Here is a 14,420-nt window from a genome sequence, read left to right on the forward strand (position 1 = left end):
CTGGTTTGATATTTGGTCTGGTGGTGTCCCCGCAAATTGTTTACCAGCAGCAGGCCTACCCTGTAAATACAGATATACATAGAAATTAGAGCCCATGTATGTATGTAGAATAGATATGTTAAAAGACTGCATGGCATACAAATCTATCATTTCATTTAGATAATATAGCCTAATATAGGCAACATAACCCACAACTCCTGTTCCTCTCTTGTAGGCCTCAACTAATGATAAATACAATAAAACATTGCAACATCTTACTCTTTGAGGATGTGTGTAAATGCACATAGTCAAAAAGTATATACACATACATCTCAAAACTAGAAAATCATGAGGCGGTTAATATTTTGTCACTCATTTCAGAAAGTGAAACCCATATATTATAGATTCATTACACAGAGTGAAATATTTCAAGCCTTTATTTCTTGAAATTTTGATTGTGGCTATAGATCATGAAAACACAAAATGCAATCAGAAAATTAGAGTATTACATAAGATCAATAAAAAAAAAGATATTTTAAACAAATGTCAGGCTTCTGAAAAGTATGTTCATTTCTATGCACTCAATACTTGGTTGGGCCTCCAACCAAGCATGAATTACTGCATCAATGCGGGGGGGCATGGAGGCGATCAGCCTGTGGCACTGCTCAGGTGTAATGGAAGCCCAGGTTGCTTTGATAGCAGCCTTCAGGTCATCTGCATTGTTGGGTCTGGTGTCTCATCTTTCTCTTGACAATACCCCATAGATTCTCTATGGGGTTCAGATCAGGCGAGTTTGCTGGCCCAAGCACAGTAACACCATGGTCATTGAACCAGCTTTTGGTACCTTTGGCAGTGTGGGCAGGTGCCAAGTCCTGCTGGAGAATAAAATCGGCATCTCCATAAAGCTTGTCAGCAGAAGGAAGCATGAAGTGCTCTAAAAGTTCCTGGTAGATGGCTGTGTTGACTGTGGACTTCAGAAAACACAGTGGACCAACACCAGCAGATGACATGGCAGCCCAAATCATCACTGACTGTGGAAACTTTACACTGGACTTCAAGCAATGTGGATTCTGTGCCTCTCCACTTTTCCTCCAGACTCTGGGACCTTGATTTCCAAATGACATGCATAATTTACTTTCATCTGAAAAGAGGACTTTGAACCACTGAGCAACAGTCCAGTTATTTTTTCTCCACCGCCCAGGTAAGACACCTCTGACGTCGTCTCTGGTTCAGGAGTGGCTTGACACAAGGAATGCGACATTTGTAGCCTATACCTAGGATCTTGATGCGCTGACTCCAGCCTCAGTCCACTCCTTCTGAAGCCCCCCCAAAATTCTTGAATGGATTTTGCTTGACAATCCTCAAGGCTGCGGTTATCCCTTTTGCTGGTGCACCTTTTCCTACCACACTTTTTCCTTCCACTCAACTTTCTATGAATATGCTTGGATACAGCACTCTGTGAACCACCAGCTTCTTTGGCAATGACCTTTTGTGGCTTACCCTCCTTGTGGAGAGTGTCAATGACTGTCTTCTGGACATCTGTCAAGTCAGCAGTCTTCCCCATGACTGTGTAGCCTACTGACCCAGACTGAGTCCATTTAAAGGCTCAGGAAACCTTTGCAGGTGTTTTGCGGTAATTAGCTGATTCGGGTGTGACACCATGACTTTCCAATATTGTACTTTTTTCACAATATTCAAATTTTCTGAGACACTGAATTTTGGGTTTTCATTACCTATAGCCACAATCATCACAATTTCAAGAAATAAAGGCTTGAAATATTTCACTCTCCATGTAATGAATCTATATAATATATGGGTTTCACTTTCTGAAATGAGTGACAAAATATTGAACTTTTTCATGATATTCTAATTTTATGAGATGTACCTGTGTATATGGACACTATTATATGCATTATATATGTATATTTATATCTTATACCTGTCTGATGAGCTTCTTAAATATTCCCACGTGATTTGTGCTACATGACGTCATACTGTACAAGGAAAATGCTTTTAATCAAACTATATGTAAGTACAGGGACAGGTCTCCACGAAGACTTAACTTCAACGGAGATCCAACTTGGCCCTTCACGTGTTTAACTCGATGCACCACGTAATAGTGAACCTCCGTGGTGATCCCAACTTCCTCCCAAAGCCCCTCACGCATCATCATTTTTACATGACGTCTGTAAATTAACACGGGTCACATCGCAATGCACGAGGAAACAGGCTACTCCTCCATTTTGGGAGAAGTTTGGTAGGAGCCAAAAGGTCAGGCGGGAACATGGAGGCCGGAGGCGCGTTTTCTTGCGCCTCGGCTAGAAAAAGCGCCCGACGACATGGCCTGACGGAGCACGCAGGCGGCCTGGTTGTCCTGGAGCCGCCCGACCCGTGGAGTCTGTCCTTAATGAAGTGGTAAAGACACAGAAGATATACAAATACAGTTCCCACGGAGCAGTGTGGGGATTATCTTTCACCTGCAGCCTTATAAACACAGTCGGCCCTTGGGGGTGTGGTGGGGGCGTGGGTTCACCCGGAGGTTCTCCGCCCCAAAATGCATCCACCGATCCATGCGTCCATGCCCGGTTTACACGATGACGATTATAATAAAGCGACGACTATATGGAACGACGACGTAGGCGACTGTCGACGCCTGTTCAGAACACTGCAAAATGTAAATACATTGCGATGGTGGTCGTGATGTGTGTACTTACATACAGACAGTCTGGGGTGTGTGTTGGCGGACCGCCGTCTCGAATTACAGATTAGAGTTCCCACGGAAAGCGCAAACAGGGAAAATAAATCCCCTGTCCGTGGCCACATATGGTCAATAACGTCACGGCCACGCCGGGGCGCGCAGCTTGTGCGTTATAATAATGAAACAAGGTCGTGCGCGCCGACTCAAAGTACGATATACGCATGCGCCACCCGCTTTAAATGTACGCATGCGCCACCAGCTTTAGACGTACGCATGCGTGAGTTCAAACGACAGACGGAAATGGCGGCACGACGTCATTTTCAAACGAATTGAAATTCGATCGATAGCGATGACGCCACGGTGAAGATTTCAGCCTTTCACTGTTACGCCTGGATGGAAAAAAAACAACAAAACGTTCGATTTCAGTGGCAGGGCTTTTCTTTCAGCATCATCCCGCAAATGTTTTTTCTATTTGTCCAAAATCGAAGTTTTGGGGGGGGGGGGGGTTGTTTGTTTTTGTTTAAAAAAATGTCTTAAAAGGGATTAAATGTAATAACCGCGACGCCTGCGAAACCTGTTACTATGACGTAGCCCTGCTGTTTGTCTTACGTACTGTTTCTCTATTTCTTAGTACAGGGATAACATCATGTGTGTTGACCCTGGTCGCTGTTTTTATTCTCGCTTTATCAGTGAAACGCAACACTTTGAAGACCGGGTGCAAAGAACATTGAAAACGGAAGGAAACGTCCGAAGATCCTTCCTGTAGCGGGAGAGTATATGAAATCATTTCCAAAAATTCAGTCCAGTTGTATTCATTACTGCTGTGATTCCATCTTCTCTTTATACTTTATTAATAATAATAATTATAATAATAATAATAATAATAATAAATAAAAACTGCATCACAGCCATTACAGCCTTCCCACGACACCAGTTGGGCCGCTAGTGTCACAAGCCAGAGTGTGAAAAACACCGGAGGATGAAGTTCACGCCGCTTCACCACGACACTGTACTGGACCATCAAAGCAGGTTGCTGTTGTTGGTTTTTTTCCCCTCCCCACAGGAGGCGTTGTCACTTGTTCTGATGCGTCCGTTCGGTGGCCGTTGTGTGTAGTTCTGAACCCGTACGACCTTATTCACAGATGCTTTTGGAGCAGGGAAAACGCCGCAACTGCCAATGAGCTCGTCAGTGTAAGTTCTTGCTGCAGTGTCCAAGGAGGTTGGTCGGAGGTGCTGTTGCTTTTGTCTGTTTCTATGTAGGTCTGTCTGTGTCCACCTGTCTGTCTATATATACACTGTATATGCGAGGGGTGTCACTGGGGGGGAAAAAACCAAAAACTCTACAACACTTTGTGCCGTAAATCAATCCTTCACTTTTTCCGGGGAGTTGGTACCCAGTGGCGGTCCCGATTGCATGGTGATATCAAGGCCTATAGGGCAGCAGTCTGAAAGATGGTGTCTTTATTCTACGGCCATTACGCCGCGCAAATAACGTTTACTTACACAATGATGAGTAAAAGCAAAAAAAAGTGGTCTATTGCCGCTTTAAGTGGACGTCCTTTGTAAAATGAACCCGGTGGAAGACAACTGGCTCCACCAACTGTTCATTCATGTGTCTGCTACTTGGCGGGGTGGGTAACTTGATCGCTAAGCTCAAGAGAAGGCAAAGTGTCATAAAACTAAAGCGGAAATTTTTTGCTGTTTTTTTTTTTTTAATCAATTCACAGTTTGACGCGGTTTTACTGATACACAAATACATATTGGTGTAATTTGGTCTTTGTAGAAACAATGGCTTTTATTTCCCAGGTCACTTTGAAAATGTAGACGGCATCAAAGCACATTCGATGTAAAACAGTAAGGCCACATTTTATTTAGACACATGCACGATTTAGGCAAAAAGGAAAATGCACAGAGAATATAGCAATGACAATATGAACATTCAAAATTGCCAACTGCAATTCCCCAAATATTGCTTTTTCTTCATTATCTTCATCAAAATGTTCTAAAGCCACAAAGACTTTTCTTTTGAACTTGAAATGTCAATATAATTATCAATTTTATTATATTTTGCCTCCTTGAAAACTTGTTACAAACACACAACACTCACAAGACCTGAGTAAGAATCATTGAAGCTCACGGCAGTGATACAAATTCAAATTGTTTACCAAAAGCAAGATTGAGCAGATGTGTTATGATTAATTTCTAAACATTTAAACTGTTTAATAAGTACCCAAAGATAAACAAAAGTATGATGTTAGTCAGATCATGGGCTACTAGAACAACGGTTTGGACTGGACATATAGGCACTTTATCACACAAAGCACGGATGTTGAAATGGTTGACAAAAGGAAAGGTTAAGGACGCCGGAATCTTAATGTAAAACCCGCTGAACGAGTACACCGAAATATATGAAAAGTAAAAATAGTGTCAAGTAATTCCTTAAGCATGCCTTGGTGTCTAAATTGTTCCTTTAACCTTAAAAAAAAATACAGATAAGGTATTCTATAAATTTGGACAGGATGAGTTAACCCAGTCATCGCTCTTACAACAGTAGACACTAAGACGTCACGAAAGGCCGTGTGCTGCGGACGAAAGCTTTACAGTGTCAATAATGTACAACGTTCCCTTTTAACGGACCGCACGCACGCACTAATCAGGCGGCGGCTTCAGAGGGCGATCCTTCACGCCGTGTCAACTATTACAATTCGACCACGCGGGCACCGGCCGCTCCCTTCCACATTGCTCGCACTGGTCAGTCCGTGATCTGTTATGTCTAACGTCCGTCCTCCCAGCTGCTCCGCTCCCTGCCCGTCTCCGATGACTCCCGGCGCGAGCTTCAATCGTTGTTCTGAGGCTGCGTACTCCACCGGGTCAGTAGTATCTTGGACTGGTTAAGCCGTGTCATCTGGAAGTCGGAAAAGACGCGGACAAAATTCCGTTATTACATATAACGGCCCACAAGTGTTAAGGAGATTTTCTGGATTCCCCACCGGTGGAAGCTGCCGTGTGCTGCCTGGTGCCCTTAATCTGCAGGAAGATGGTGTACGTGTCGTAGGCAAACAGGATGCCGGCAAACAAACCCAAGACCTGGGGAAGACGTTACCAGAGTTAAAAACACTCCAATGACAGTCGCCTGCTACTGTAATAAGACTTTAGTGCAAATAGTCAGATTTTTAAACAACAGGCTTACACGGAGGAAGTGCCATATAATGGGGAAGTGTCTGTCACAATTATTACGTAACTGGCTGATGGCAACTATTTTAAATGACTAGGATCATTTTGTAAAATTGTTTCTAAAATCATGTCTTTCCATCCAACATTCCTGAGGAATTTTGAGCCAATGTGAGGAATGTTGTAACAAATAAAATGTATGGAATATGATAGTGGCATAACAATTAACAATAAAAGATTAATAAATTGTTGATGGCCTTATTTATATTATTATTTAAAATCTCAAGTGTCATGATCGTCACAGCCCTCATCACATCACCCAACTACAGGAAGCCGTTTCTCACTCTGCTTGGGTGTGTCTTGGAACGTAATTCTATTTTCACAACACGCTCGCATGAGAAATTGATAGTAAGCAGTTCGTAAGCGCTCCGACACTGTCGTGTAAACCTGATGGAGTGTGTGCTCATGTGGAACCCACTAACTGACCCCGCCTGCCATGCGTGCCCCGTCCCCGGCTCCTTTGAACACGCAGATCAGAGACGTGATGATGTAGAGCAGAGTGCCAACACCAGCACGGAACAGATCCTGCGTCGCAGAACAGGGGAACGTGAACGGAGGTTAAAGGTATACTTTAAAGCAGTGTGGCGGCGCGGCACAGTGTGTACATTGGTGCAGGGCGGTGCAGTCAATACTCACGCTCCAGACCCAGTTGATCATCTGGAACTGCTTGTCTATCTCCATCATGAAGATCCCGAAGAACAACATGGCGAGGACCATCTTGCAGACGGCCACTGCGCTGAAGCTGCCATCGGACGACGCGGCGTAGCAGATGAGGATGATGAAGCTAATGATCTGGGGGAGACATGAAGAGAACCGTCGAGTTTTCTGAATGTGTGTCTGAATGTGACGTGCCGTGCGTTACTGCTTTATGACGCAAAATAGGAAAATGGAATCCTTACCTCCATATCCAAACTTAAATCCATTGCTCTACATACTGTATAACCTTGTGCGTCAGGGTGAATGCCCTGATTCAAATGTGACGCAGATTAGCTGCAGAAGTTATCGGCGTTTGCATTTTTTTTAAGTTCCATTTGAAAGCTCGGCCTTATTTGGACATCTGGATATGTAAGACATTTAATTAACCAGTGGACACCTCATTATGGACCCTGAGCAGAACAATATATATATATTTTTTGTTTTCCTCTAGCCGGGAGAAGATCTCATTCAGCGCAATCTTGGACCATTGGAAGGTAAAAATATACAAAACATTGAGAAATAGCACAACTTAAGTAGGAAAGTGTAATTTTCTCAACATATCAAAGCAGAGAAAGAAAGTATTCTCCCCCATAAACCATGCCATCTGCCTGTCACATGTTGGTTCCATATAGGATTTACAGTGAGTGTGTGTGTGTTTTTTCCTATTATTAACACATTTTTTCCATGAAGGAGAGGGGGGGGGGGTGAGAGGGCATTCTCGCCGAGCCCATTCCACTGAATTCCTGCCAACTTGTAGAAATCCAAGTTACAGCTCATGGCCGGCATCGGGCTGATCTCACTCCTTCCATTGTTGCCACTGTCAACCTGTGTGGGCAGCTGAAGTCATTCTACGTATCCATCCATCATCCAGCATCTCAACCACTCACCCTTCACTCTTCCCACACAAAACACATCTACACAAAATACGCGAATACATACTCGTTGGTTGCAATAATTGGTGTGAGCGTGTGGTGTAGGTGTGGTGGTTGGTTATGTGACTCAATCTAGTGTAATAACGCACTTATATAAGCAAGTCCAAAGCACAACACTACATCTAACTAATTTGAATCATATTTGTATGTCTATCTTAGAACAATCGCAGTCACGCTGGCTTGGCACCTTCCACTCTTACAGACAGTTCTAATAAGGCAACGTCTGACATGTTGCACAGGCTGCGGTCTATATCCAGCACGCCTGATGTAAGAGACTCCACACCAGCCCGACATCTGTTGCTGCTCTTTCCCTTTCTCCATACCACCAAGCGCTTTTACACGCGTGCGCTTATGCGCCGGACCCATCAGTGCTTCGTGTGTTCCTGAGCCTGACACAGGCCTGCCTCTGTGGAGGAGCGGGGCGGCCTCGGCCCCCCGACACAAAGAGGCCTTATCTGGAAGTGAAGCGGCCGCTCTGAGGGCAGCGGCTACAGAAGAGGCCGTCACGCGGAGAAACACACACACACACACACACACACACACACACACACACACACACACACACACACACACACACACACACACACACACACACACACACACACACACACACACACACACACACACACACACACACACACACACACACGGAGATGTTGACACCTTGGTGTTATGAGACAGTGCTAGTTTGTGTGTGACACTCAGCAAAGACATGTCCAGATCAATATAACAAGCTTCCCTCTTTTAAAGCGTTGAGGAGAAAATAGTGAATGGCTCGCTAATTATAGGCAAAAGCAATACGAGAGCCAAGGGACGGCCCCCTGGCACGGAGAAACACAAATCAACAAGCCGTTACCAGGGAAATGCCATTCATTTTGAAGTAGCTTCGGCCGTCTTTCTGACTCATATTGAGCCGCACACCACGTAATGTATTCAGAACATTGCGTATATAAGTTTGGTTCACAACCCGACGTGCATGACCACCTTATTCCATGTCGCTTTAAAATACAGGAGAGAAAGTGCAAAAAAAAAAAAAAGGAGAAGCTGGTTTAAAAAAAAAAAAAAAAAGACAAGTCGTGTGATCAAATCTATGTTTGGAATTCTCAAAACCTTATGGAAAAGGAAAAGTTCACAACTGGATTAAGTCTGCTGTATTACATAACCCGCTTCGCGCTACTTGGGTGTGTATGTGTCTGGAAGATGGCGTGAGCCGTTCTGTATAGCCTGAAATGAGTTCAAGACTGGTCATGCCTACGTTTGTTATATAAGAAGGAAACTTTCACATAGGATTTGTAAAGTAGCACAAATTGCTGAAACTTGCTTTAATTGCCTTAAAGCAAGTTGTAGCAGTTTGTGCTACTTTACAAATGAGAAACTTGAGAAACTTCCAGGATTACACATAGAAAAAAACAAGATACAGATTCTGTGGAAACTCGGGTCTTCCTGGAAATTCTGCTGATATGACATGACAGACAGTGACCCTGAGTTGCGTCAGCGATGATGTCAATTACTTTAATACTTCGATATGATAATAAAGCATGAGTGGGCGGACTTTGCAATCCTCCACTTAGTCCAGTGAAGTCAGGGAAATCCAGAGTCTCTTAAAAAACACGCTGTAAAATGAGATGCAATGTGACTTCCTGTTTCTCTTCCTGCACTTAATCAGCTATTGCATTTCCGTTCAGAGACCACTTCCAACAGGTTTCCTCTTGGTGCAGGCAAAAGAGTGGACACCACATTATGTAGTCCAGTTTGAAACAAGCCTCCAACGCCAAGGCACAGATGTATGCTAAAGCCCTCCGTGCATTATTTTTTTTTTCTGAGGTGTGGAACCTAACACATTGCCTGGAATTTCCCTTAGCTGCCTGTGGAAAAAAAAAAAATGTTAACGTGGTGGACCCATGACCACCAAGAAAAATCACCATATATCTGTAACCGCAGAAACCTGCGCTGTCGCAGGTTTAGAACAGCACATGGTTATAAAAAAGTGAAAACCCCAGGATGGGTGTATCCTTGCCAGACCACGCATAAAAAACAAGGCCAGAGATTTTTGACAATAAATAATAAACTGTCTATATGTGTTCTGATATCTATTTGACTCAACTGAACCGCTAGATTCATGTTAACAAACCTCCTTTAAGGATTATTGGCGACTGGCAAAATATACACATGTTAACTGTGGAGCCCATATAAATGTACATTAAAAACACAAATGTTGGACAGAAAAATGTAGACTGTAACGTTAAAGACTGTAAATTCCCGTCCAGCATAGCTCTTCGTTGGGAGAAAAGAAAATCACTCTTTTAAAATATAAATATAAAACAGTAGATCCATGGAAAACAACATATCTTTGGAAATAAAAAAAAAAACTCTATACAGCTATATATAGGAAAACTCATGTCTTTGATCATCTGTCTTCTGCCAAGCTTTTTCAGAACCACTTTTCTCTCTTGTATCTTAAAGTGAGATGGAATAAAGAGGTCATTGCACATTGGGTGGCGAACCAAACCTAACATCCCAATACAGTATGTGGCCTTAATGAGTCAGGAAGATAGCTGAGGCAACCAGAAACACATAGGGAAACATAGGGAGAACATTTTTTATATATATATATATATATATATATATATATATAGATATATATATATATATAGATATAGGGGGGAGGGGGTTAGCTCTTTGGTGCAAATTTAAAAAGCATGCCAGAGTGGCAGGTGAGGACCCCTGACCTCTGACCCTGCAGCCACATGGTGCACGTCTGGCACCAGTGGCGCCCACCTAACAGAACATCCGGGTCCTGGAGCGAAAACTCAACAGAAATATCTCCAGTTTTACTATGAAAACCAACGGGTGTTTTTTCCCCCTTCAACGGTCCACGCTGAACGGCGGGTGAAGCAACTCAACCAGTGCAGCGGCAATGTGCAATGTCGGCTGTTTTAACACAACGCTCGAGATAAAACAACAACAACAAACGGAAAAACGTTGAAACTTACTATTTCTGCCGCTAGTATCGTTCCCTTCTGGGTCCGCACGTAGCCCTTCAGCCTGTCCAGGCAGCCGGGGCCGGCTCCGGCGCTGTCAGCCATTCTGTTTCACCTCTGTTACTATCCTAAACAAACAAAACAAACAAAAAAAATGGCCCTTCGTCTGGTCCACCGTGAACAAACACGAACGCAACGGACTGGAGATGTTTCAGAGCGGAGGGTGGAGGTGGGCAGGCGGTCCGTTCCGTCACTAATGCCCTCGGTGCTCCGGGAAGAAGGAACGTCAGAGCCGAGGGCGTTGGCTTTCGCTTTTCTCAAGGCGGCTGTGTGTGTGTGTGTGTGTGTGTGTTGTGTGTGAGAGAATGTGAGTGTGTGGGGGAGTGGTGTGTGGGTGTGCGCGCTTTCTGGCGGTAGCACAGTGTCCGCGCCTACAAAAAACCTCGACAGCCACTTGTTGGCTTAGTCAGAACAAGAAGCGGTAGCCTACGGACCTATTAGAGTCAATACTGAATACATAAATTTAAAAAAAATATATATAAATATACATATGTAATAAATTAATGAGCCTATAAATACATGTAAACATGAATACATAAACGAGTAAATATAGTTCAATAAATAAGTAGTTTATTTTAAAAAGGACTTTTTTCAAAAAAAACATTTTTATTCATTCAGGGGACTTATATTTCTTAATTCCACATTTAATTCCTCTTTATTTATTGAACAATATTTACCCATTTGTATATTCATATTTACATTTATTAAAGGCCCCCTTTATTTAATTCATCTGTATATTTATTCAATATGGACTCAAATGGCGTCCCATTGTGGTCAGCCTGTCAGGATCCTGCCTTGCTTGTAATCTGTCCATCTCTAGCTCTCTCTGTCTGTCTCGGGTTCCACATCCCTGCCACTGTTCCCTGGACCCTGATTCTGTGCCTGTTTCCCTGGACCCAGATTCTCTGCCTGTTTCCCAGGACCCTGATTCCCTGGACCCAGATTCCCTGGACCCAGATTCCCAGGACCCTGATTCCCTGGACACTGGTTCCCTGCCGGTTCCCTGTCGTAAAGGTAGACAACCTTTCAGGAAACCAGGGTGGGAGGGAGGGAGCTTGTCTACAATAAATCTTGCACCTACTTCTGAGCCTTTGTTGTGTCCTGCGTTTGGGTTCACCAGACCGTGTTCTTGACAGAAGGATCTGACCAGCTATGAACCTAGCGGACCCGGTTTGGGTAGCTTTCAGGCAGTTCCTCTTCAGGGACCAACCGGGGTATTCACATGCTAGCTGCTGTCCTGCTAGCCACCAGCCTGCTCACCCCGCACCTACATCCACTAGATGCAGGTGGGTCTGTGAGCATTTGGGTTCACCAGACCGTATTCTTGACACAGCCCAGTTGCTGCTCACCATACAAACAGGGTGATATCAGCTACCTCCATTAGCCCACATTTAGACACAATTTACACCCTGTGCACAAAAAAGGATCTAGTTATTTTATTTTTTATTGAACTTCCATTTACCTCAATATTGCTTTGTCTAATTTCAGTAATTTATTCAAGATATTATTATTATTATTATTGTCTTCAATTTGGGAACCAAGGATGCAGAACACAGACTCGAAAGCAAATGTGGTTTTAACAGGTTTATTACGAACAGGGTTAGTTCACCAAAGTCCAGCCCGTTCCAGTTCCTGAACCGTCAGCCGCCTCTCCCAAGGTCTAGTCAGCTCTAGTTCTTGAGCCGCCGACCGCCTCTCCCGAGGTCTAGTCAGCTCTAGTTCTTGAGCCGCCGACCGCCTCTCCCGAGGTCAAGCCTGTTCCAGTTCCTGAACCGGTTTGGACCAAAGTCCAACCGGGCAAAGAGTGTCAGTGGCAGAGTAGGCAGGTGTGGGGCGATGATCCTTCGGGAGACTAACGATCGACGCCAGGACACAACTAGCTGACTTGCGTGGAAATCACAGACTGACTGTACTGTACTGTAGACTGTACAATGTGGCAAGGATGATGTGAAGCTCCCGTGGTTAAGTATTGCCACTTGATTGGTGTGAATGAGATGCAGCTGTGTGGGTGAGCTGACAGAGAAGGATCCAGGACCATGCCCACCCCCAGACACACAGATAAAGGACACACAGGAGGGGAGGGGAAGCAGGAGACAACAAAAGGAAAAAAGAGGAGAGACAAACTGACCCACACAAAGTGGGATGAATTCTTGTGGAACCAGGTAACTTTAACTTTACAACAGTGGGATTAATGAGATACCGTGGTGCCAGTTTCCTGGACTCTGCCTTCAGGGGAATGTTATTGGGAGAGGGCCAAACTGTCTTACTTGTAGTGTAGTGGGGGGCTGGTACTCAGTGACGATCTGCCAGTCTCTTAAGAAGAAGAATCTTTAATCGTCACACAGCACACACACACGCTTTGGATGGTGGCCGGCGAAATGAGGCCTCTGCGTTTAACCCATCCTGGCTTGTCCTTCCTACGGGGGCACAGCCAGGAGCAGTGGGCAGCATACATGGACACGCCCAGGGACCTGGTGATGAGTGTCCATCGCTGGTCAGACGATGAGTGCATGTTTTTGGGGGGGGTCATTACTGACGTTAGGTGGAGGAAACCCCATGTGAGCACAGGGAGAACATGCAAACTCCACACAGAAAGGCTCCTATTTGGGAGATAACCCGCCAGAGCACGGTGCCAACAGCACCCCAGGCGGGAATCAAACCCAGGACCTTCTTGCTGTGAGGCAGCAGTGCAATGCACTGCGCCACCGTGCCACATGTTCGCCCCAGAACAGAGAAGGGCTGTCCGTATCTCCTTCCACACTTTCCGACAGTGGGGAAGATGGTGTTGGACTGATGGAACAGGTAAATCCTTCTCCCGGGAGGGGAACAAAGGAGGCTGATGGACAGGCCTGTAGTGGCGCTGGCAGAGGAATTCTGGGCATACTGGATCCAAACTAGGTGGGCACTCCAAGAGGAGGGGTTGGAGGTGGCGGCACAACATGGGGCTGCCTCCAGATCCTGGTTGGCCCTTTTCGCCTGTCCATTGGTCTGGGGGTGAAAACCAGAGGAGAGACTGACAGTGGCCCCCAAGGCTGTGCTGAATGCTTTCCAGACTAGGGAGATAGTGAGGACCTCTATCGGAGACTATATCCACCAGTATACCATGAAAGTGAAATAAATGGTTCACAAGTAGATGGAAGTTTCGGGAGGGCGATGAAATGGACAGCTTTAGAGAAACCAAAGCTATCCATTATTCTACCTTGGGATGGGGGCAAACAAGGTAAGGGGCGTAGCAGACCAGCGGGTGGATGGTGAGAGGACTTACCACGAGTACAAACGGAACCAGCAAACACATAATCTCAGGTGTCGGCCTCCATGGTGTGCCACCAAAAATGCTTTTTGAGCAGGGACAAAGTTTGATTGGCCCCAGGCCTGCAGGAAAACAGGGATGTGTGGACCCACTGCAGGACCTGGAAACAGACGGAATCTGGGACAAAGAGGCAGTTAGGCGGGCCATTACCTGGGTCAGGTTGATGTTGCTGGGCCTTACGGACCACTGCTTCAATTTCCCAGGTAACTGCTGCCACAACAAAAGAAGCAGGGAGGATGTATGAAGACTGGAACTCTCCTCTCCGGAGACAAGCTGCCAAGAGAGGACGCTAAGTAAGTGTGAAATTAAATATACTGAAGAACATTGCCCAAACTGGCCTGCATAGAGTTCAGACCCTTGGCAGACTGGAAGTAGGCTAGATTCTTATGGTCAGTCCAAACCACAAACGTATGTTCTGTCCATTCCAACCAATGTCTCCACTCTTCCAGAGCCAATTTCACCGCCAGCAACTCCCTGTTACCAATTCTTTTCAGCCGGGGAGAGACGACGGCGGCACAAGGATGAAGTTTCTG

At 45.0% G+C, this 14,420-nt stretch overlaps 1 protein-coding gene across 1 annotated transcript; it reads right to left on the reverse strand.

Annotated features, from left to right (window-relative positions):
• Positions 1-4,517: 4,517 nt before the first annotated feature.
• Positions 4,518-10,845, reverse strand: plp2b (proteolipid protein 2b). Its single transcript, XM_080015867.1, has 5 exons — positions 10,530-10,845; positions 6,545-6,700; positions 6,335-6,433; positions 5,668-5,764; positions 4,518-5,582 (listed from the first exon to the last, which is right to left on the reverse strand). Exons 1-5 carry the CDS (start codon positions 10,620-10,622, stop codon positions 5,569-5,571), a joined length of 459 nt encoding a protein of 152 aa, XP_079871993.1. The 5' UTR covers positions 10,623-10,845; the 3' UTR covers positions 4,518-5,568.
• Between the last annotated feature and the right edge of the window lie 3,575 nt (positions 10,846-14,420).

The sequence above is a fragment of the Zeus faber genome (assembly GCF_960531495.2).
Source record: "Zeus faber genome assembly, chromosome: 15".
In the NCBI taxonomy this organism is placed as follows: domain Eukaryota; kingdom Metazoa; phylum Chordata; class Actinopteri; order Zeiformes; family Zeidae; genus Zeus; species Zeus faber.